Source organism: Maylandia zebra, linkage group LG23, assembly GCF_041146795.1.
Source record: "Maylandia zebra isolate NMK-2024a linkage group LG23, Mzebra_GT3a, whole genome shotgun sequence".
Taxonomy (NCBI): Eukaryota; Metazoa; Chordata; class Actinopteri; order Cichliformes; family Cichlidae; genus Maylandia; species Maylandia zebra.
The window spans coordinates 28,569,075-28,589,527 of NC_135188.1; the positions used below are offsets into that span (position 1 = coordinate 28,569,075).

The 20,453-nt window shown below is 38.9% G+C and overlaps 2 protein-coding genes across 2 annotated transcripts; both read right to left on the reverse strand.

Moving 5' to 3' along the window:
- Positions 1–3,396: 3,396 nt before the first annotated feature.
- On the reverse strand, positions 3,397–9,392 carry LOC143415126 (uncharacterized). Its single transcript, XM_076880569.1, has 4 exons — positions 9,341–9,392; positions 5,016–5,168; positions 3,664–3,789; positions 3,397–3,569 (listed from the first exon to the last, which is right to left on the reverse strand). The coding sequence occupies exons 1-4, from the start codon at positions 9,390–9,392 to the stop codon at positions 3,397–3,399; spliced, it is 504 nt and encodes a 167-aa protein (XP_076736684.1).
- Positions 9,393–11,655: 2,263 nt separating this feature from the next.
- Positions 11,656–14,121, reverse strand: LOC143415197 (uncharacterized). The gene is made up of 5 exons (XM_076880752.1): positions 13,867–14,121; positions 13,606–13,772; positions 12,464–12,551; positions 12,219–12,294; positions 11,656–12,014 (listed from the first exon to the last, which is right to left on the reverse strand). The coding sequence occupies exons 1-5, from the start codon at positions 13,892–13,894 to the stop codon at positions 11,954–11,956; spliced, it is 420 nt and encodes a 139-aa protein (XP_076736867.1). The 5' UTR covers positions 13,895–14,121; the 3' UTR covers positions 11,656–11,953.
- Between the last annotated feature and the right edge of the window lie 6,332 nt (positions 14,122–20,453).

Below are 20,453 nucleotides of genomic sequence, written 5' to 3' on the forward strand. Positions count from 1 at the left end.
TTAACATGTTCAAACAGTCACCATATGTGTCCCAGTGACCAGTGAAATGTTGGTGTCAGTCTCTTCTTCTGCCTTCCTCCTATTAGTGTTGTTCCTGATGCAATCAGTACTGATAAACTTCACAGCAGAGGAAATGTGTGAAATATTCAAAGTATTCCAAGGGTTAGAGAAATCATCTAAATTATAAAAATGTAGGATATTAAAGTTGTTTACTTAAGAAAATGCTACATGTGAAGGTTTTCTGCCTTTTCGATGTAATGATCAACAATAAAACAGATTTGTTAAAAGTGCAGCTGGTGGAAAAAAAAACACTGACTGTTTTCTTGCACTTGGTATTTTCTTGCTGCTGAATTTACAACTTCCGACTGAAATGCAAACATGCGTTTATCCAAGTACGCACTGTTGGCCCAGCAAAAGCTAAACTGGAAAAACACGGCTATTTATAGTGTTACAAATTTTATAAAGTATTGAAATGCATTTTTTTTTCTTCGCACATGAAGAATAAACCTCTCCAGTTTGGTATTTGCCCCAGTAAGTTGTTGAGTCCTGACTGCACCCCAGACTGATTAATAATAACACAACATTAAAAAACAAGAAAATGTTACTATGTTAACGAAGATCAATAAATGTATGTCATATTAATTATAATGAAAAGTTTTATTGCATTTTTCTCCTTATTTTACAAATATGATGCTTCTGGAACTTTATCTGTACAACACATTATGGACATTGATACTCTGACAAAAAAAACCACACATATCTAATATATAGTTATTTTTTCCATAATAAACTTTCCCAGTGTACAAATTTTTGACTTTAATCTGTTTTGTTTTTTGCCCAAACTGCTTTACTTTTTTCCTGATAGAAATATTTCTGACTCTATTTCTGACTATTCTTTTATTTATTACTACTATTTATCACATATAATATATACATAGATTTTTCTTTGGATTTTGTGTTTTTCGGTCTTCTGAAGCCTCCATATTATTTTCTACCTGTATTTCCAGGATCAGTTAAGGCAGACTTTTCTCCAGTTGTTTATGTAACACCAACTCTTTATCGTCATTGTTACACTTTGATCCAGCACTGCTCTATCTCACAGTGTTGGTGGAGGAGCAGTGTCTTCGGGTCCTGCACGTACGACAACTTTTTAGGTGGACAACAAGAAAAAGACAACCAGTTAGAGCAGAGATATGTTACAGCGCAAAGATGAATCACAAAGAAGAACTAAAGTAAAATAAAATGAAAAAAGTCTATCAGATTATATCTAAATAAAATTAATAAGTGAAAACAATGCAATATAATAAAATAATGCTGATAAACTTGTACAGAGTAATCTTTTGTGGATTCTTACCAGCATTTACAACAAATAAGGCCAAATGGGAACACCAGAATCCATACAAATGGTAAACTCAGTAATGCCCGATTCCCTAAAAAACATTTTAAATTATAAATTAATTTTGAAAGAACAATGTTTTCTAGTCTTTAAATACGTGTAAAAATGTATCAGTGGTTAAAAAAAGATGCACTACCGCAGTCTTTGTTGTTTGACATATATAAAAGGTAATATTTGATCATATATAATTTGTTGAGCTGATAACTCACTGAGTGGATTCAGGATTTTTGTCACTGTATTCATAGCTGACTGGGTTTTCCAGCTGACAGCTTATCAAACGCTCTCTGTTTGCCTACAAATGAAGAGAAAAAAGGAGCCGATAAAGACACAGCATTTAAATAGATAACAAATCTCCTTTCTGTTGTTTTACTTATTTTCCCTCCAACTTACTGAATAAATTTCCATGAAGCTAAACATAATCATTTGATAGTCTGAATTTATTCTGTTTCTGATTCTTTGTTTGAAACATGTACCCTCATTGTTTGTTTGTTTTTTGTTTGTTTTGTTTTTTTTGTGGGTGTGTGTGTCTATGGATTTGGACGTGCCAAGATCGGTGTAAGACCCAAATGCAAAAACAGGCAAATATTAACTGAAAATGCACATTTAATGTGGTTTATTCTTCAGGAAATACAAAATTCATGAGGAGTTCATCAGGTTGGACACACACAGGGGATAAAAACAGCTGATCAGTTAGGTGTACCACAAAGAAAGTTCAACACAGACAGGCTTTCTTTTGCTGGTTACAAAATGTAAAAGCCTGATCAGAGATAACAGGTTATCAAATTTCTCTTTTAAGATGGATTTTCTGCTTCCTATTTGTGCGCTCACATAAAAAGGGACATTTCACACATTAAGAGACACTTTTAGAGCACGGAGTGAAAGATCACTATCAGATGATGATTATTTTTTTAATCGCTGTTTGTTTCTTAACTGAAGGCTGCAAACTGGAGGTATGAAAATCTGGATAACTCTTCTCTGTGATGAATATAGTGTACAAAATTCAGCATTTAAGCTGTTATCTTCTTTGGTCTATAAGTGTATCCATATACAATATAGTATATATGTAATAAATTGAAGATCTTACTTGATGGTCACTGAAAGAAAACTCCGTCCCGGGTCATCCGTGGATCGGGTTTCCTCCGAGGCGTGGGCACCTATCAGCAGAGATTGTCCATAACCTATAGAACTCAAAGGAATATTCTCAAGTAACAGTCAGATATTTTCTCAAGTAATAGTCAAATATGATCAACGGTTAATTACGGCACCAGCCGGAGTACCGGGAGCAGTTTGGAAGAACAAGAAGACGCGGAGACTGTTCTAGATTGTCATCCCAAACTAACTCAAAGTTTATTTGTCATACAACAGTTTATATAGAGGAAAAAGGTTCGTGTGTCAGCAGATTCTCAGTTCAAACCGGTACAGACCAAATAAGGAAGCGTCTTCCTGCCCTCTGAGCAAAGAAGTATCCTTTGTATAGTTTATCAGTTCAGCTACAATTTATGATTATCCCAGCGAAATACACTCCAGGCATAGAATAAAGACTTCTTTCATTAGTGAATTCTGAAACAAACCACCTGGCCTTTAACAAGCCCTTTTCTAAGAGATAAGGAAGGGAGGATGGGAGTAAGGGAGTGATCTCTGTGGTATTTTCGACCTTGAGGTACCAGCCTGTGATTCTTACACATCAATTCTTGGGTCACAGAAAAAGAGAAAAACAACTAATAAATGGGCCTTATTGAGTAACAGTTTTCCTGTATAATATCACTATAAAACAATATCCTGTAAATGCTCCCATGGTGCTAAAATACATAACAGTCACTTTTGGTCTGAAGAAAAAGCAAACAGTCCTTTATAAATTGTGTAAAGGCCAAATGCGCATAAAGCTACGATAAAATGTCTTGAAAGTATTTAGATTAAAAAAGTTTTGGATTCATTAGGTTTGGATAAAATGACAAAAATAACCAACAGAGCTGTCATGTGATTCAATAATCAGATCCTGTTTATACCTGTGTGATGTTGAACTGACTGGTTGGACACTGTATCACCATGTCACCTATCCTCCAGTAATAGGTGATCGGTTTGGCGTCATCTGTCACGTTGGGTTCACAAGTGAGAGTACAGTAGGTCATCTCAGGGTGGCACCATGTGGACACAGTAGGATTAGGGACAGTGGCTGGTAGAAAAGGGAGAAAACCAACAAGGATTTGACTTAAAATCAGGTGAACTAGTCCGTGCTAGCTAGAGTATGAATTCCTCCTCCCACTTACTGATAACAATGATTTCCGTTGTGCTCATGACTTCATCATTAATCTCCGCCGTGTAGCTGCCGCTGTCGTTTAGAGCCAGGTTTGAGATCGTCAGGACCCCAGTGGAGGTATCCACCTCACAGCCATCTAAAAGTATGAAGTGAAGGTATCATCGTGGATCATTTCAATATATTAGCACAGAAATTACCTTAAACTTCATAGTTTAAGGTGCTAACCAGTAGAAATTTACATCACTGGAATCCGAGAGTTATTTATACCTCATAACACTTTGAACAAAAAACCTACCCCAAAGAATCTACTTAGCCTGTTAATGAAGGCTTAAGTTACACACTCCTTGCACCCTCTGGTTGCTATTGAAAGATATTTTGTCTCTGACTAGTCGGTGAGTGTTTGCTGAAGGTCCCTGGATGTCCCTGGGTGAATACTCACAAAGAGGGTTCTTCACCACAAACCTCCTGGTGACAGAAAATTAATTCTGTCCATCTTGGTGTAGCAAGTACAGTGGCTGAAGCATTCACTCAGTCATCCAAGTGACTTCTTCAGGTCTTTTTCAGTGAAGTCACCGAAAAAGAGCGAAGAAGTCACTTGGACGAGAGACTTCTACTCACTGAATATGTTATGTTCAGATGGACAGAATCAACTTACTGGGATTTTCAAGACTGCTTGTGATTGCTGTAGTCAACATCAGATTGACGTGGAAACCAATAGTTTGCATAAAGGTGGTGAATTGTCTGTGTGACTTAAAATGTAAATAACTTGCCAACTACCCACGCAGTGGAAGTCAAAGTTGAAAAAATGCAAGTACTTTTCTGCCTTACCTGCAAAATTAACATGTTTCAAAAGCTGCAACATTTACTTTGAAGGCAAACGAGCTCTGTTTCCAGTTTGTGTCACACTTTTGAGTTTTACATCCGCTTGGGGCTGCTAATGACCAAACCAGTTCCAAGGAGGTTTTCAGTGGAGCACCAAACACCTCTTTTGCAACCAATTTCACCTTTCTACAGTCAGCAAATTCCCACAACTACTTGCCACCCAATCAGTCAGAGAAAACACATTTTTATGTGGCAACCGATGGTTGTCAGGCAGTCAACAACTAGTCTCTTGGTTTGCGTAAATATGTCCCTTAAAATATTATTTGAGCAAAGGTTTACGTTTATTTAAAGGTCGTCAGTACCAAAACCTTCATGTTTGGTGTAACTTCAGGGGTTAAATTAAAGGAAAGATTTAAGGATACTTTTAGGCTTTGTAGTTTTACAATGAGAGTCATGACTTTTTTCTAAATACGCTACATACAAACATTAAAAATATGTAATCTGTGCATGTATATGGATTTCAGTCTTGAGTGAATGTACCTCGGAAGTGCCAGGAGGTGAAACGTTGTTGTCTGGTCCACTCCAGAGCAACATCCTGATCATGTGTCCACTTGATCCTGGTGATGGAAGCAGGCACAGAGCCTGGTGTGAGGACGACTTTGTCACCCACTTTCTTGTAGACGCCTTCTTTCTCTGCAAAATCAACATATTAAGAGTTTCACATTCAATTCTTTAAATGCACAATTACTTTAATTTACAGTTTGGTCTTGTGCAATGTAGACATTCAGGCTGTGGGGGCAGCAGTATAAGTGTAGATGCTCAGACCTCCCTCTTCTCATCCACCTCCTCCAAGTCTTTTGAAAATACACCGAGGCATTTCCAAGCCAACTGAGAGGGCTTGGAAGGATTTCTACTCTGAGATCTTCTCCTGTTTGTATCTGTGGTCATATTCTTTTGGTAACTACCCACAGCTCATGGTCATAGGTGAAAGCATGGCTCGACCGGCCATCAGCAACAAACCTTCGCCCCAGTGAAAGCAGGAGATAATGAAGAGAATAGAATCACATCATCTGCAAACAGCAGAGATGAGATCCTGAGACCACCAAACATGATCTGCTCCATCCCTCGGCTGTGCCTAGAAATTACTTCCAGAATCAATGACAAAGGGGGTCCAACACCCACCATTGTGAGCCAAGCTCTAACTGTTGATCAGGGATCAAAACGCCTGTAACAAAAAGCCACTCTCGGAGCGTCCCCCACACAATCCCCTGACAATTGTAGTAGAATGTTGAAGTGCAAAAAAAAAGGTCAACAGGTTGATCAATTCCTCTTCAATCTGATATGATTAATGGTCAGATTCTCATCTCCAGCACCCTGACATAAACCTTTCCAGGGAGAGGTTAAGAAGCACGATACTCATGGAGTTGGAAGTCAGCACTGAGCAGATTTCCCTACCTGAATCTTTGCTTCAACACCACCCTTGAGTCTGGTTCCATGGCCAAACTCGACTCCTACCAGGAGGCTGTCTGTTACCCACCTCCAGAGTTTTATGGGCCAGAAAAGCTGGATAGGACTCCTTCTTCAGCTTGAAAGAACTCTTTACTTCTCATTTGGGGGTTTCTGCCATGGTAGACACCGACCACTGCATGAATCATTCTGACTCAGTGTCCGCAGCTTCCCCCAGAACGCTTTGAAAACTCTGACTGCTCTATTTTAATTTCCTTTTTTTATTTTTTAGCATTTCTATTACGTGTTACTGACTCTAGTCAGCTGTGGGAGGAATTTCAGCAAATTTAATTTACTCTATAAGAAAAGGCAAATTTATACTATTTACAGTACTTATTGATCACGCTAAATAGCTCAAGCAGCAGATCCACTGTAACTATTTATGAAATTATAGACATGAATTCCATGTGCAAAACAAAAATGTACAAACATTCATCTTGATAATACATCAGCCTTTTACAACGTTGCACTTTTATGTGATGAATTTATTTATTACATCACTAGTAAATGAAGTGAAATGAACAATACTTTGCACTGAAGTCTAAGTGAACATACTTGGGAAAACTGGTATTTAAATGGTTTGGGTTAGTATGCAAAAGTCAACATTATTTGAGTAATCACAGGTTTGTTAAGAATTTGCACCACTGAAAGATCCTCTTTTACAGCATAACACTGATTACCATCGAAGTACAGCAAGAATTCCCTTAGTGAAGTGAACCATTCACCACAGTCACAGGTTTCTGTCTTTAACAGTCTCAGAGTTTTTTCTTTCCTTGTTTGTACACATGGATTTCTCCAAAACATGTGTCAGTCATAATTACTGATAGGTTGCTTTACTGTAATAAGGAGCCTTATTTACAGTTGTGCAGCACTGGTTTGTCTCGTTGTTTCACAGAATTACGTTACCAAGATGTGATGGTAGCAAAAGTGTCCATTAGGGGACACTGTGGAGTTGGCTGTCAGACTGTTAGAAAACTTGTGAAGCTGCTTCAAACCTTTCAGTGTTTCACAATGTTGTCACTAATTTTAATTATATTAATACAATTGTAAGTGGTAGGTTACATCCCAAATATTTTATGTTATTGCTATCATTATTTTTAATCAGGTTTGTAGCTTAACAGCACATTAAAATAATTAATTCAATTCATGAACATTTGTTTGTATGGCAGTGTTATTGTTATTGTGTATACTTAAAACTTAAAGCAGCACAAGCGAAGCCTCGGGCAACTCAAAACAAAAGTATGCACAGTACAGCTTACAGGACGTTAACACAGCATTCTGGATAGTAAACATATACAGGGTGGGCCATTTATATGGATACACCATAATAAAATGGGAATGGTTGGTGATATTAAAGTCCTGTTTGTGGCACATTAGTATATGTGAGGGGGCAAACGCCTCAAGATGGGTGGTGACCATGGTGGTCATTTAGAAGCCATCTTGGATAGAACTTTTGTTTTTCCAATAGGAAGAGGGCCATGTGACACATTAAACTTATTGGTAATGTCACAAGAAAAACAATGGTGTGCTTGGTTTCAACGTAAATTTATTCTTTCATGAGTTATTTACAAGTTTCTCTTTGTTCACAGCTATTGACATGTCGAAGAGGTTAACATGTGAGGAGCAGATCGAAATTGTGTTGATATCTGGTGAACGCAGTAACCGGGTCATTGCAGCAGATTTCAATGCAAGACACCCTACGAGACCACCCATCTCCCATGCTACAGTTAGCAAACTGCTTGCTAAGTCTGGTGAAACTGGTTCAGTGTTGGATTTGCCAAAATGTGGACGCAAGAAAACTGTCACTAATGAAGAAACATCAGTGGCTGTCCTAGCTTCATTCAGCAAGAGCCCACAGCGTAGCACTCGCCGCATGTCACTGGAGAGTGCCATTAGTCGAACATCCCTTCGGCGGATATTAGCTACTCACAAATGGCACCCTTATAAACTCCAGCTACTGCAGCATCTCAACGAGGATGACCCAGATCGGCGCACAGAATTTGCAGAATGGGCAAAACAAAAGTTGGAACAGGACCCTCAGTTCACGCAGAAGATTTTGTTCAGTGATGAGGCAAACTTTTATGTGAATGGAGAAGTTAACAAACAAAACCACCGCTATTGGTCTGACACTAACCCACATTGGATGGATCCCTCCAAGACTGTTGGAACAACAAAAGTGATGGTTTGGTGTGGTATATGGGGTACAACGATAGTGGGTCCATTCTTCATCAATGGAAACCTCAAGGCCACTGGATATTTGAAATTGCTACATGATGATGTGTTTCCCTCTTTATGCACTGAAGCTGGCATGTTCCCTGAGTTTTTCCAGCAAGATGGTGCACCACCACGTTATGGGTGCCCGGTCCGAGCATTCCTAGATGAACAGTTTCCTGGAAAGTGGATTGGTCGTCGTGGGCCAGTTGAATGGTCTCCCGATCTGACCCCCTTAGACTTTTATCTTTGGGGTCATCTGAAGGCAATTGTCTATGGTGTGAAGATACGAGATGTGCAGCACCTGAAACTACGGATACTGGATGCCTGTGCTGGCATTTCTCCTGCGGTGTTGCTATCAATGTGTGAAGAGTGGGAGAAGAAGGTTGCATTGACAATCCAACACAATCGGCAGCACATTGAACACATTTTATAAGTGGTCAGAAACTTGTAAATAACTCATGAAAGAATAAAGTTACATTGAAACCAAGCACACCATTGTTTTTCTTGTGACATTACCAATAAGTTTGATGTGTCACATGGCCCTCTTCCTATTGGAAAAACAAAAGTTGTATCCAAGATGGCCGACTTCTAAATGGCCACCATGGTCACCACCCATCTTGAGGAGTTTGCCCCCTCACATATACTAATGTGCCACAAACAGGACTTTAATATCACCAACCATTCCCATTTTATTATGGTGTATCCATATAAATGGCCCACCCTGTACTATGAGACTGATGACAAGGAGGAGTAAAACACACTTATACACAAACACACCACACCAATAAAAATAGTTCTTTGGTGAAGTTAGGCACAAACTGTGTTGAACATGCAGTGCTCTCTGGTTCTGGTTTATATTCAATGAATATGTCATTTGTCACTTCATTTGTTGTACCTGTAGCATTTTTTGTATGTATGACAACCAGTCCCGTGGTTGTGGTTGGTTGCCAAAAGTGCAGAGTATGACTTTAATCATGAATACAAACATTATATATAAACATGTTATATTTTTGTTTGCTTACCTGAAACTTTTACTTTGTACCAGTGGGACTGTTTCACTTTAGAGTGAAAAGTACACCAACCTGTCCCAGTCCTGTTTTTTCTAATTATCTATCAAACTTCCACACAGAGTATCCAAAACTCACCTGAGTTACCACCCAGCGTCTTCAAAGCCACTACCAGAATCATAAAACTCATACTACAGTAGTCAGAGAAGAATTACATGTGATAAATTCTGCAGCCCTTACCCTCAATCCTGTAACTCATAAAAGCATGAAATCAATTAAACAAGAAGCATGACATTACAGCTCCGATAAATCTCAATAATTTTATTGTCTTTGTTCTCATGATTTTACAAACATGATACTCGCCTCCAACAACAGCGCAGATAATCACAATTGAGCTCTTTTGGAAAAGTAATGAAGTTATGCACATTCACATCTATAAATACATGAAAAAAGGGGTTCAAAATGTCTGTTTTCTTCCATATGGAAAAGATATATATAAATCTTAGAAAGTTTGTATCTGTCTTGTGTGAAACTTGTATGAAAAGCATACAAGAGTGAAAACAGATATAAGATCCCTTGAAAAATTATATAAATGAAACTTGTATGTTTTGTATACTTACTACAACAATATATGAAAGTAATGAGAAAGTGTACGCTTTCATGAGTGAATCATATAAGCCTTATATGATTCACTATATGAAGTAGGCCACAATTCTTTTATAAGTTTTTACTATTTCTTTTCCATATGGGCTACCACAGACCAAATAAAGCCCTTTTTTTGTACCTAAAGAATACATCACACGTGTCTGATCTTTGGCATGCTAGCATCAATCATCTGTAAGTCTGTATATTATTTTCTTCTACAGTTAAAGTCTGAACATTGAGCATGGAGACACTGCTGCCATGTTGTTTGTGTGTAAAGAAAATAAACATCTGTAAAAGTAGTCTTAATGTGTTCCAGTTCACCATCAACTTCACAGAAGAGGAAATTTCTGAAATATTCAAGGTATTCCAAGGGTTGGAAAAATCATTTGAATTATAAGAAATGTAAGGTATTAAAGTTGTTACTTACAAAAACTCTACATGTGAAGGTGTTCTGCCTTTTGGATGTAATGATCAACAGTAGATCAGACAGCATTTTGTACCCTTAACATGATTAAACCGTCACCATATGTGTCTTAACTCCCAGTGAAATTCAAGTTAATTGCAATAGTGCCACAGAATAACCTGCTCAGGGTGGAAGAACTCAAAGTTTAGGAACCAACTGATATCATACACATGGCACAAACACCTCCCCTCTTCTTCTGTAGCTCTGAAATATGAAAATGTGGCTGAGCATGGAAACAGGAAAAGTTTTTATTCAGAATTATAATTTTTTTTTTTAAATGATAAAAGAGATCTTAAATGTGTTGCAGGTCCCCATTAGTGCATCAGTGTTTGGGCATTTAGCACCACTAGCAGTATTTCTCACTGCAGCACCAGGTGCTGAAACTCACGTCACCATTTTTAAGAAATCACCTGCTTTCAGCTGATCCTGAGAAGTGTTACAAAGCTTCAAAGTGAGTCCACTATCCTAGCCATTTGGTTGTGTCTCTCAGTGTACACACTCAAAGTTAGCATCTTACATCCTCCTAGGCTCCTCCCTCTGTGGATCGGTTGCTTAGGACCTGTTCTTGTTCTGCCATGATCAGAGTCTCTGCTTTCCTTTAAGTTGGCTTATTCAGCCACTGGTAGGATTTGTTGATATCAGCCTCTTCTTCAGTGTTTCTGGTACATCCCATGCAGGGGCTTGGTCGACCATGACGGTTCATCGTTCCTGATGTGGTCATATCACTATCGTCCAACTTCACAGCAGATGAAATGTGTGAAATAGTCAAAGTATTCCAAGGGTTAGAGAAATCATTTGAATTATAAAAATGTAGGCTATTAAAGTTGTTCATTTACAAAACCTCTACATGTGAAGGTGTTCTACCTTTTGGGTGTAATGAAAAAAAAAATGTTTTCTTAGATTTGGTATTTTCTTGCTGCTGGATTTACAACATCCGACTGATGCTTCTGCAATCCAAAATGTAACTGTCGAACACATTATGGCTATTTGTAAAAAAACAAAAACAAATGTAATACACACACACACACACACACACACACACACACACACATATATGTATATATATGTATATATAAGAAAAAACTGTGATTTTTCCCAATGTAGTGGATTCAGGATTTTTTCACTGTATTCATGGCTGACTGGGTTTTCCAGCTGACAGCTTATCAAATACTCTGTGTTTTCCTACAAATGAAGAGAAAAAGGGAGCTAATGAATACACACAAACACACACACACAGCATTTTGAATAAATAACAGAGTTCCTTTTTATTGTTTAACTTTTTTTAAGCATATATTGAATTTGACTGAATTTTTGTTTTTTTACAGTGGGGCTCAGGGGTGCCAGAATATGCCCAGATTTCCCTCCAACTTATTGAAATAATTTCCATGAAGCTAAAGATAATCATTTGACAGTTCACTCTGTGACTAATCTGTACATATTTCTGACTATATATTCTTATATTTATTATTTATTACGTATAAATTATATACATATGTTTTGAGGGTGTTCTTGTTTTTGTTCCTCTGACCCCTCCGCATTATTCACTTCCTGTGTTTCCAGGATCAGTTAAGGCTTTTCTCCAGTGGTTTATGTAACACCAACTCTTCTTCATCCTCATTGTCACAGTTTGATCCAACACTGCTCTATCTCACAGTGTTGATGGTGGTGGAGCGGTGGTGACTTCGGGTCCTGCGGGTACAACAACTTTTTACGTGGACAAGAAGAAAAAGACACCAGTTAGAGCAGGGGTACGTTACAGAGCAAAGCGGAATCACAAAAAACTAAAGTAAAATAAAATGAAGTCCATCTGATCATAGCTAAATAAAATTAATAAGTGAAAAACAAATAAACAGTACAATAAAATAATGCTGATAAACATGCACAGAGTAATCTTGTGTGGATTCTTACCAGCATTTACAACAAATAAGGCCAAACAGGAACACCAGAATCCATACAAATGGTAAGCTCAGTAAAGCTCGATTCCCTAAGAAAATATAAAAAGATTAAATTAAGTTTACACAAACAATCTGTTCCAGTCTTTACATGTGAAAATGTATCAGTAATTAATAGATACACTACCACAGTCTCTGCTGTTTTAGTAATATAAAAGTTTATATTTTACTTATATATAATTTGTTGAGCTGATAACTCACTGATTAAGAGTGGATTCAGGATTTTTTCACTGTATTCGTGGCTGACTGGGTTTTCCAGCTGACAGCTTATCAAATACTCTGTGTTTTCCTACAAATGAAAAGAAAAAGGGAGCTAATGAATACACGCACACACACAGCATTTTGAATAAATAACAGAGTTCTTTTTTATTGTTTAACTTTTTTTAAGCATATATTGAATTTGACTGAATTTTTTTTTTTTTACAGTGGGGCTCAGGGGTGCCAGAATATGCCCAGATTTCCCTCCAACTTATTGAAATAATTTCCATGAAGCTAAAGATAATCATTTGACAGTTCACTCTGTTTCTGATTCTGTTTTGGTAACATGTTTTTTGTTTGTGTGTGGATTTGGATGTGCCAACATCAGTGTAATCCTTGTGAATTTTCATTAGTGCTGTCATGAGAGTTGCAGAAAGAAGAGCCAAATACAGACTCCAAAAACAGGCAAATACTAACTGAAAACACACATTTAATGTGGTTAAGTCTACAGGAAATAGGGGATAAAAACAGTTGATTAGCTAGGTTTACCACAGAGAACGGTTTTCTTTTGCCTAAGAAAACTGTAATAAAGTGTAAAAGCCTGATCAGAGATAACAGGTTATCAAATTTCTCTTTTAAGCTGGACTTTCTGCTTCCAGCTATTTGTGCACTCACAAAAAAAGGGACCTTTCACACATCAAGAGACACTTTTAGAGCACAAAGGGATCCCTATGAGAGATCACTATGAGATGATGATTATTTTTTTAATCGCTGCTGTTTGTTTCTCAAATGAAGGCTGTATACTGGAGGTCCGAACTCTTCTGAATACACTGTACAAAATTCAGCATTTAAGCTGTTATCTTCTTTGGTCTATAAGTGTTGCCATATACAATGCAGTATACATGTATATGTAATATACTAAAGCTTTTACTTGACTTTTAGTCACTTTTGGTCTTTAAATAATGAAGGAAAAGCAAACAGGTTCTTTAAACATTGTGTAAAGGCCAAATGCACATAAAGCTGCGATAAAATGTCTTGAAAGTATTTAGATAAAAAAATTTTTTTGGATTCATTAGGTTTGGATAAAATGACAAAAATAACCAACAGAGCTGTCATGTGATTCAATAATCAGATCCTGTTTATACCTGTGTGATGTTGAACTGACTGGTTGGAGACTGTTTCACCATGTCACCTATCCTCCAGTAATAGGTGATCGGTTTGGCGTCATCTGTCACGTTGGGTTCACAAGTGAGAGTACAGTAGGTCATCTCAGGGTGGCACCATGTGGACACAGTAGGATTAGGGACAGTGGCTGGTAGAAAAGGGAGAAAACCAACAAGGTATTGACTTAAAATCAGGTGAACTAGTCCGTGCTAGCTAGAGTATGAATTCCTCCTCCCACTTACTGATAACAATGATTTCCGTTGTGCTCATGACTTCATCATTAATCTCCGCCGTGTAGCTGCCGCTGTCGTTTAGAGCCAGGTTTGAGATCGTCAGGACCCCAGTGGAGGTATCCACCTCACAGCCATCTAAAAGTATGAAGTGAAGGTATCATCATGGATCATTTCAATATATTAGCACAGAAATTACCTTAAACTTCATAGTTTAAGGTGCTAACCAGTAGATGAAATTTACATCACTGGAATCCGAGTTATTTATACCTCATAACACTTTAAACAAAAAACCTACCCCAAAGAATCTACTTAGCCTGTTAATGAAGGCTTAAGTTACACACTCCTTGCACCCTCTGGTTGCTATTGAAAGATATTTTGTCTCTGACTAGTCGGTGAGTGTTTGCTGAAGGTCCTTGGATGTCCCTGGGTGAATACTCACAAAGAGGGTTCTTCACCACAAACCTCCTGGTGACAGAAAATTAATTCTGTCCATCTTGGTGTAGCAAGTACAGTGGCTGAAGCATTCACTCAGTCATCCAAGTGACTTCTTCAGGTCTTTTTCAGTGAAGTCACTGAAAAAGAGCGAAGAAGTCACTTGGACGAGAGACTTCTACTCACTGAATATGTTATGTTCAGATGAAAAGAATCAACTTGCTGGGATTTTCTTACCTGGATGATTAAGCAGGCATCAAGACTGCTTGTGATTGCTGTAGTCAACATCAGATTGAGATGGAAACCAGTAGTTTACATAAAGGTGGTGAATTGTCTGTGTGACTTAAGATGTAACTAACTTGCCAACAAACCAGGCAGGGGAAGTCAAAGTTGAAAAAATGCAGATACTTTTCTGCCTTACCTGCAAAATCAACATGTTTCAAAAGCTGCAACTTTTACTTTGAAGGCAAACGAGCTCTGTTTCCAGTTTGTGTCACACTTTTGAGTTTTACATCTGTTTGGGGAGCAGATGGCGCATGTCGGCAGACAAGTCTGCGTAATTGAAAGTAGAAATTAAAAATTCCAATTACAAACTATTGCTCATTACCAAACCAATTGGAAGGAGGTTTTCAGTGGAGCACCAAATACCTCTTTGCAACCAATTTCACCTTTCTACAGTCAGCAAATTCCCACAACTACTTGCCACCCAATCAGTCAGAGAAAACACATTTTTCTCTGGCAACCGATGGTTGTCAGGCAATCAACAACTAGTCTCTTGGTCTGCGTAAATGTGTCCATCATACAAAATGTAATCAAATGGAAAAGTCTCTTTTTTTAAACTTGTTTTATCAGTTTTAACCTTTTAACTTTATGCATCAAGCAAAAATTTAATTATATGCAACATTCTCTGACTTGAATAAATTAGTTTAAAATTTAAATCTATTTTCTGCACATTCCAGCACATAAAATAAAATATTTTTTGTGTTTACACTCAGTCTTTCAAATAGATGCAAGTAAAACACAGCAGAAAATAAATAAAGTCAAAGACTCAGCGGTCCTCTTGCTCTATTTTCATCTGTAAAGCAGGACTGCGGTAGGCAGAGGTGTACCCTGGTGCAGGTGTGCTGCGGTCAGTTGAAGAATCCGCGAGTTTCTCTGTGAATTTCCGATTACGTCGTTGCGCACTTGGTGCTTGCTTGGAAGTTTAGGAGTTTTTTTCGCTGTAAAAAGAAGTTATCTTCCCACGCACGATGGACGCTAATTTTTTGTCACTTTTTATGGAATCAAACTTAAAGTAAGGTCAGTACTTCCACGCTTTAAACGCTGCATGCTCATACTCTCTCCCGCAATCGATATGTGATCCATTGTTGATCTGCACACAGCTGTTGTCACTAACGGCGCACTCGCTTACGTCACTGTCGTGAGACATTGTCGCAAAAAATCACGGTTTTAGTAATGCAGTAACGCAGCATTCCTACGGGAAAGTAACGGTAATCTAATTACCGTTTTTGCAATAGTAATCCCTTACTTTACTCGTTACTTGAAAAAGTAACGCATTACAAGTAACGCGTTACTGCCCATCTCTGGTTCAATGTGCTGCCGATTGTGTTGGATTGTCAATGCAACCTTCTTCTCCCACTCTTCACACACTGATAGCAACACCGCAGGAGAAATGCCAGCACAGGCATCCAGTATCCATAGTTTCAGGTGCTGCACATCTCGTATCTTCACACCATAGACAATTGCCTTCAGATGACCCCAAAGATAAAAGTCTAAGGGGGTCAGATCAGGAGACCTTGTGGGCCATTCAACTGGCCCACGACGACCAATCCACTTTCCAGGAAACTGTTCATCTAGGAATGCTCGGACCTGGCACCCATAATGTGGTGGTGCACCATCTTGCTGGAAAAACTCAGGGAACGTGCCAGCTTCAGTGCATAAAGAGGGAAACACATCATCATGTAGCAATTTCAAATATCCAGTGGCCTTGAGGTTTCCATTGATGAAGAATGGACCCACTATTGTTGTTGCACGATCTGATATCGTTGTGTTGGTGTTGTTCCTAGAGCACCATACTAAATGTTGTTCGAGGATCATCATTGCAAATGACCAATCAGAATGTTGTGACGTCATACTTTTGCGACTTCGGGAAAAAACGCAGTAAAACAAAAAACTGTACTTAAGCTGCGAGAAACTGCCTCTGTCCGCCGATCAATGTTTATTAACCGTAACCCTTTAATAAATGGTAAGCAGAACTGATAGTGTCAATGCAACATTGGATATTCATAAATGCACGAATGGCTTGGCGCGCAAAAGAATAACGCCACAACAATGTGATTGGTCACTTCCAATGTTGTACCTGGAACAACATTTTCATGATGATCTGGGAACAACATCAACACGACGATATCAGATCATCCTATCGTTGTACCCCATATACCACACCAAACCATCACTTTTGTTGTTCCAACAGTCTTGGAGGGATCCATCCAATGTGGGTTAGTGTCAGACCAATAGTGGTGGTTTTGTTTGTTAACTTCACCATTCACATAAAAGTTTGCCTCATCACTGAACAAAATCTTCTGCGTGAACTGAGGGTCCTGTTCCAACTTTTGTTTTGCCCATTCTGCAAATTCTGTGCGCCGATCTGGGTCATCCTCGTTGAGATGCTGCAGTAGCTGGAGTTTGTAAGGGTGCCATTTGTGAGTAGCTAATATCCGCCGAAGGGATGTTCGACTAATGGCACTCTCCAGTGACATGCGGCGAGTGCTACGCTGTGGGCTCTTGCTGAATGAAGCTAGGACAGCCACTGATGTTTCTTCATTAGTGACAGTTTTCTTGCGTCCACATTTTGGCAAATCCAACACTGAACCAGTTTCACCAGACTTAGCAAGCAGTTTGCTAACTGTAGCATGGGAGATGGGTGGTCTCGTAGGGTGTCTTGTATTGACATTTTTTTAATAGAGGGAGTTTTATTAAACATGGACATGTTTAGAATTGGGCTCATTATTTTTGCAACAGTGCACATAGAGAAAACCTATCAGGTGAATTTGTTTTGTGTTTTGATGAGCTAATAGTCAGCTCTCTTTTTCTCATCTTCGTTCTAAGCAGGCCTGGAACAGTGAATAACAGCGCTGACAAATTCTCGGGAGAGCAAATATAAGGTGGGCTTTCCAGATTACAACTGGCTGAGGAGAAGGCTACCTGTGGGGAACTGATCAGATTGAAAGTCCCTGTCTAAAAGGATTGTAGCGATTCAATCCAGTCCAAAAGCATAAAGAACTGTTTTCCTAAAAACAAAATAAAACAAATGAATGAGCTCATTTTGCTGAGAGTGGAGAATCTGATTATTTGCGCGGCAGTCTCCACTATTAGCAATACCTGGTGTGAATGCATGTGAGTGAATGTGTGTGACTGGACTAAAGTTGGGATGAATAAATGTGGACAAACAATTTGCCATGCCAGCAAGAGAAAGGGTATACTTTGCTTTGCTTTGCTTTTGCCATAAGCAGGAGGAGTGGAAGGCTTAATTCTGGGGATGCTGATTTTGGGTTGCTGACGTTTGCTTTGAGAAAATTTCTGTTTTATTGACTGGGGTTAGATTATGGTATTATAGTATATTGTTGGGAGAATGCCATATGCTAAAGTGGAAACATTTTTTGATATAACTCATGTTACCATTAACTGACCAAACACATGACTGATAACTGTTCTGTTTTAAGATAATTTTTTATAACACAGATTGGATCATAAGGGGGAAAACTGAGTATGAAATGTGAAATCCAGGTTTTGTTTTTAGGAAGTTCCAAGGATGCAGGCTCTGGATGGAGCCAGGAGTTCGAAAAGATGCGACATGATGATTAAATTGATTTCATTCCTTAAACACAGGTTTGCAGGGTCGGAGCAAATATACCTGAGAGGAGGATTGCTGAGGTGTTTTGAGAGATGATGTAACTAACCTTTTTCTTTTAATTTCCTAAGCTTGGGTAAGGCATTTTTAGTTTGACACATGAGATGTGTCAAAAAAGGGGGAATTTAAGGTTCAATTTGAAATAGGTTTTAGGATCATTTTATGACTTTTGGGGTTTTTGATAATTTAGATATGGTAAAACTGAGGCAGAAATTTTTATTTTTTATGTTTAGGTTAAAGGATTAAAGTTAACTGAATCCTGTTTAGAAGATAAAATGCCGGTGTTTTTAAAGCTGTATACAAATCTTAGAGGGAAATTGTGGGACACTTTAACAAAAAGATATGCTTTGGGGAAAACTAGTGAAGATTGTGGGAGTAGAAAATGTTTGATTTCTTTTTGATTTCTAGAAGAAGTGGTTATAATGTAGGCTTACACATAGAGATATTACATAGATTTATTTTTAGGATAGAGGGGAGAGCTTATACGTAGAAATGATTTTATACACATTGAATTTTGATGCCCCAAGTGGAGGAGTTCAAGTATCTCGGGGTCTTGTTCGCGAATGATGGGAGAAGGGAGCCGGAGATCGACAGACGGATTGGGGCTGCAGCTGCAGTAATGTGGACGCTGCACCGGTCCGTCGTGGTGAAGAGGGAGCTGAGTGTAAAAGCGAAGCTCTCAATTTACCGGTCGATCTACGTCCCTACCCTCACCTATGGCCACGAGCTGTGGGTAGTGACCGAAAGAACGAGATCGCGGATACAAGCGGCAGAAATGAGCTTCCTCGGCCATCCGGGAGGGGCTCAGAGTAGAGCAGCTGCTGCTCCACATCGAAAGGAGCCAGCTGAGGTGGTTCGGGCATCTGACAAGGATGCCCCCTGGGCGCCTCCTGGGTGAGGTGTTCCAGGCATGTCCCACCGGGAGGAGGCCCCGGGGCAGACCCAGGACACGCTGGAGAGATTATATCTCTCGGCTGGCCTGGGAACGCCTTGGTATTCCCCCGGATAAGCTGGAGGAGGTGGCTGGGGAGAGGGAGGTCTGGGCCTCTTTGCTTAGGCTGCTGCCCCCGCGACCCGGCCCCGGACAAAGCGGATGAAGATGGATGGATGGATGGATGAATTTTGATGCTTATTAAGGAGTTGTGGCTCAGTCTATTAAAATGAAGGTCAAAAGCTTTGTTTGGCGCGAATGTCCAGGCAATCTATTGTGCTAAGTGACTGGAGCATAGAAGGCCGCACATGCTTACAAACACATAGACCCATAAACCTGTCAGGCCAGAGGCCTGAAATTCATTTCATTTAGCCCTGTAACAAGTGACAAAAAAGAGGAACTGAATAGGAGTTTCTTGCTTTAAAGAAGGACCAAAGGAAGGAAAGCATATATTTTGGTTAAGTCTGATAAACTAGAATTAGAAGGTATTGTTACATTAAAAGGTCCAAACTGAAATAAAAAGGCTATATCAAAAACAGGTTATAACATAGGAAATGTGAGTGTTAAAATGAAGTTAGTGTTAACACACAGGAGTTGTTTTTAGGCAGTGTTTCGCTGGGATAAAATGTATGCATGAGTAATTGCTTATATGTTTAAACTTAATTGATTAAAATGGTTGTTCTCTCTTGGATCTTTTAGTAGAATAGGCGCTTATAATGATTTTCTTGTGAAAGGTGACTTTAGATTAGAGTTAAGGCACTTGCAGCAGCGACAGTTTTGTGTATAGGATGTTGATGATCAGATAAGGCGAGCAACAGGAAACATATGCAGGGACATGAAAGCAGCGTTTTAGGAGTGTTAAAATGATGAGTAACGTTGAAGAATATATATAAATACAAGTCAATAAGTCAAAAGATAATTAGGATCATGCTTTTGATTAAAGAGTCCCAAACATGATAAGTTAGGGAGGCGTAGGAAAAGGTGTTTTGTTTCCTTTGCAGAAGATCTCGGCGACCACAGAGGGGTGAGGATCCTGGAGGCCCGAGGCATGATGGACCACAAAAGAGGGACGCAGAAAAAACCTAATCTTACGCATGGAGTGTTCTCGAGTGGGAGCTGGCGTTTTATTACTGGACCACTTAGATCACATGAGGTTGTTGTCTGATTTGCTGAGCCAGAGGATGGCTAGAGAGGGTCAGAGAAATGAAACAAGTAAAGTGTAGTGACCCTATTTTTAGGAAAAGAGGGAGTGTGGAGAGCAGGGAAATTATTTTGCTGCTATTGTTAATAATTATCATCATTACCATTGCATTAATAAAATAA

Excerpts from the sequence above, each read along its gene's own strand:
- LOC143415126 (XM_076880569.1), bottom strand. The coding sequence starts at position 9,392 with ATGAGTTTTATGATTCTGGTAGTGGCTTTGAAGACGCTGGGTGGTAAC. Across the intron at positions 5,169-9,340 it reads GACGCTGGGTGGTAACTCAG|AGAAAGAAGGCGTCTACAAG; the intron begins GTGAGTTTTGGA and ends TTGATTTTGCAG. Across the intron at positions 3,570-3,663 it reads AACGGAAATCATTGTTATCA|CCACTGTCCCTAATCCTACT; the intron begins GTAAGTGGGAGG and ends CTTTTCTACCAG.
- LOC143415197 (XM_076880752.1), bottom strand. The coding sequence starts at position 13,894 with ATGAGCACAACGGAAATCATTGTTATCA. Across the intron at positions 12,552-13,605 it reads GTCAGTTCAACATCACACAG|GAAAACACAGAGTATTTGAT; the intron begins GTATAAACAGGA and ends TTTCATTTGTAG. Across the intron at positions 12,295-12,463 it reads CCTGAATCCACTCTTAATCA|GGAATCGAGCTTTACTGAGC; the intron begins GTGAGTTATCAG and ends ATATTTTCTTAG.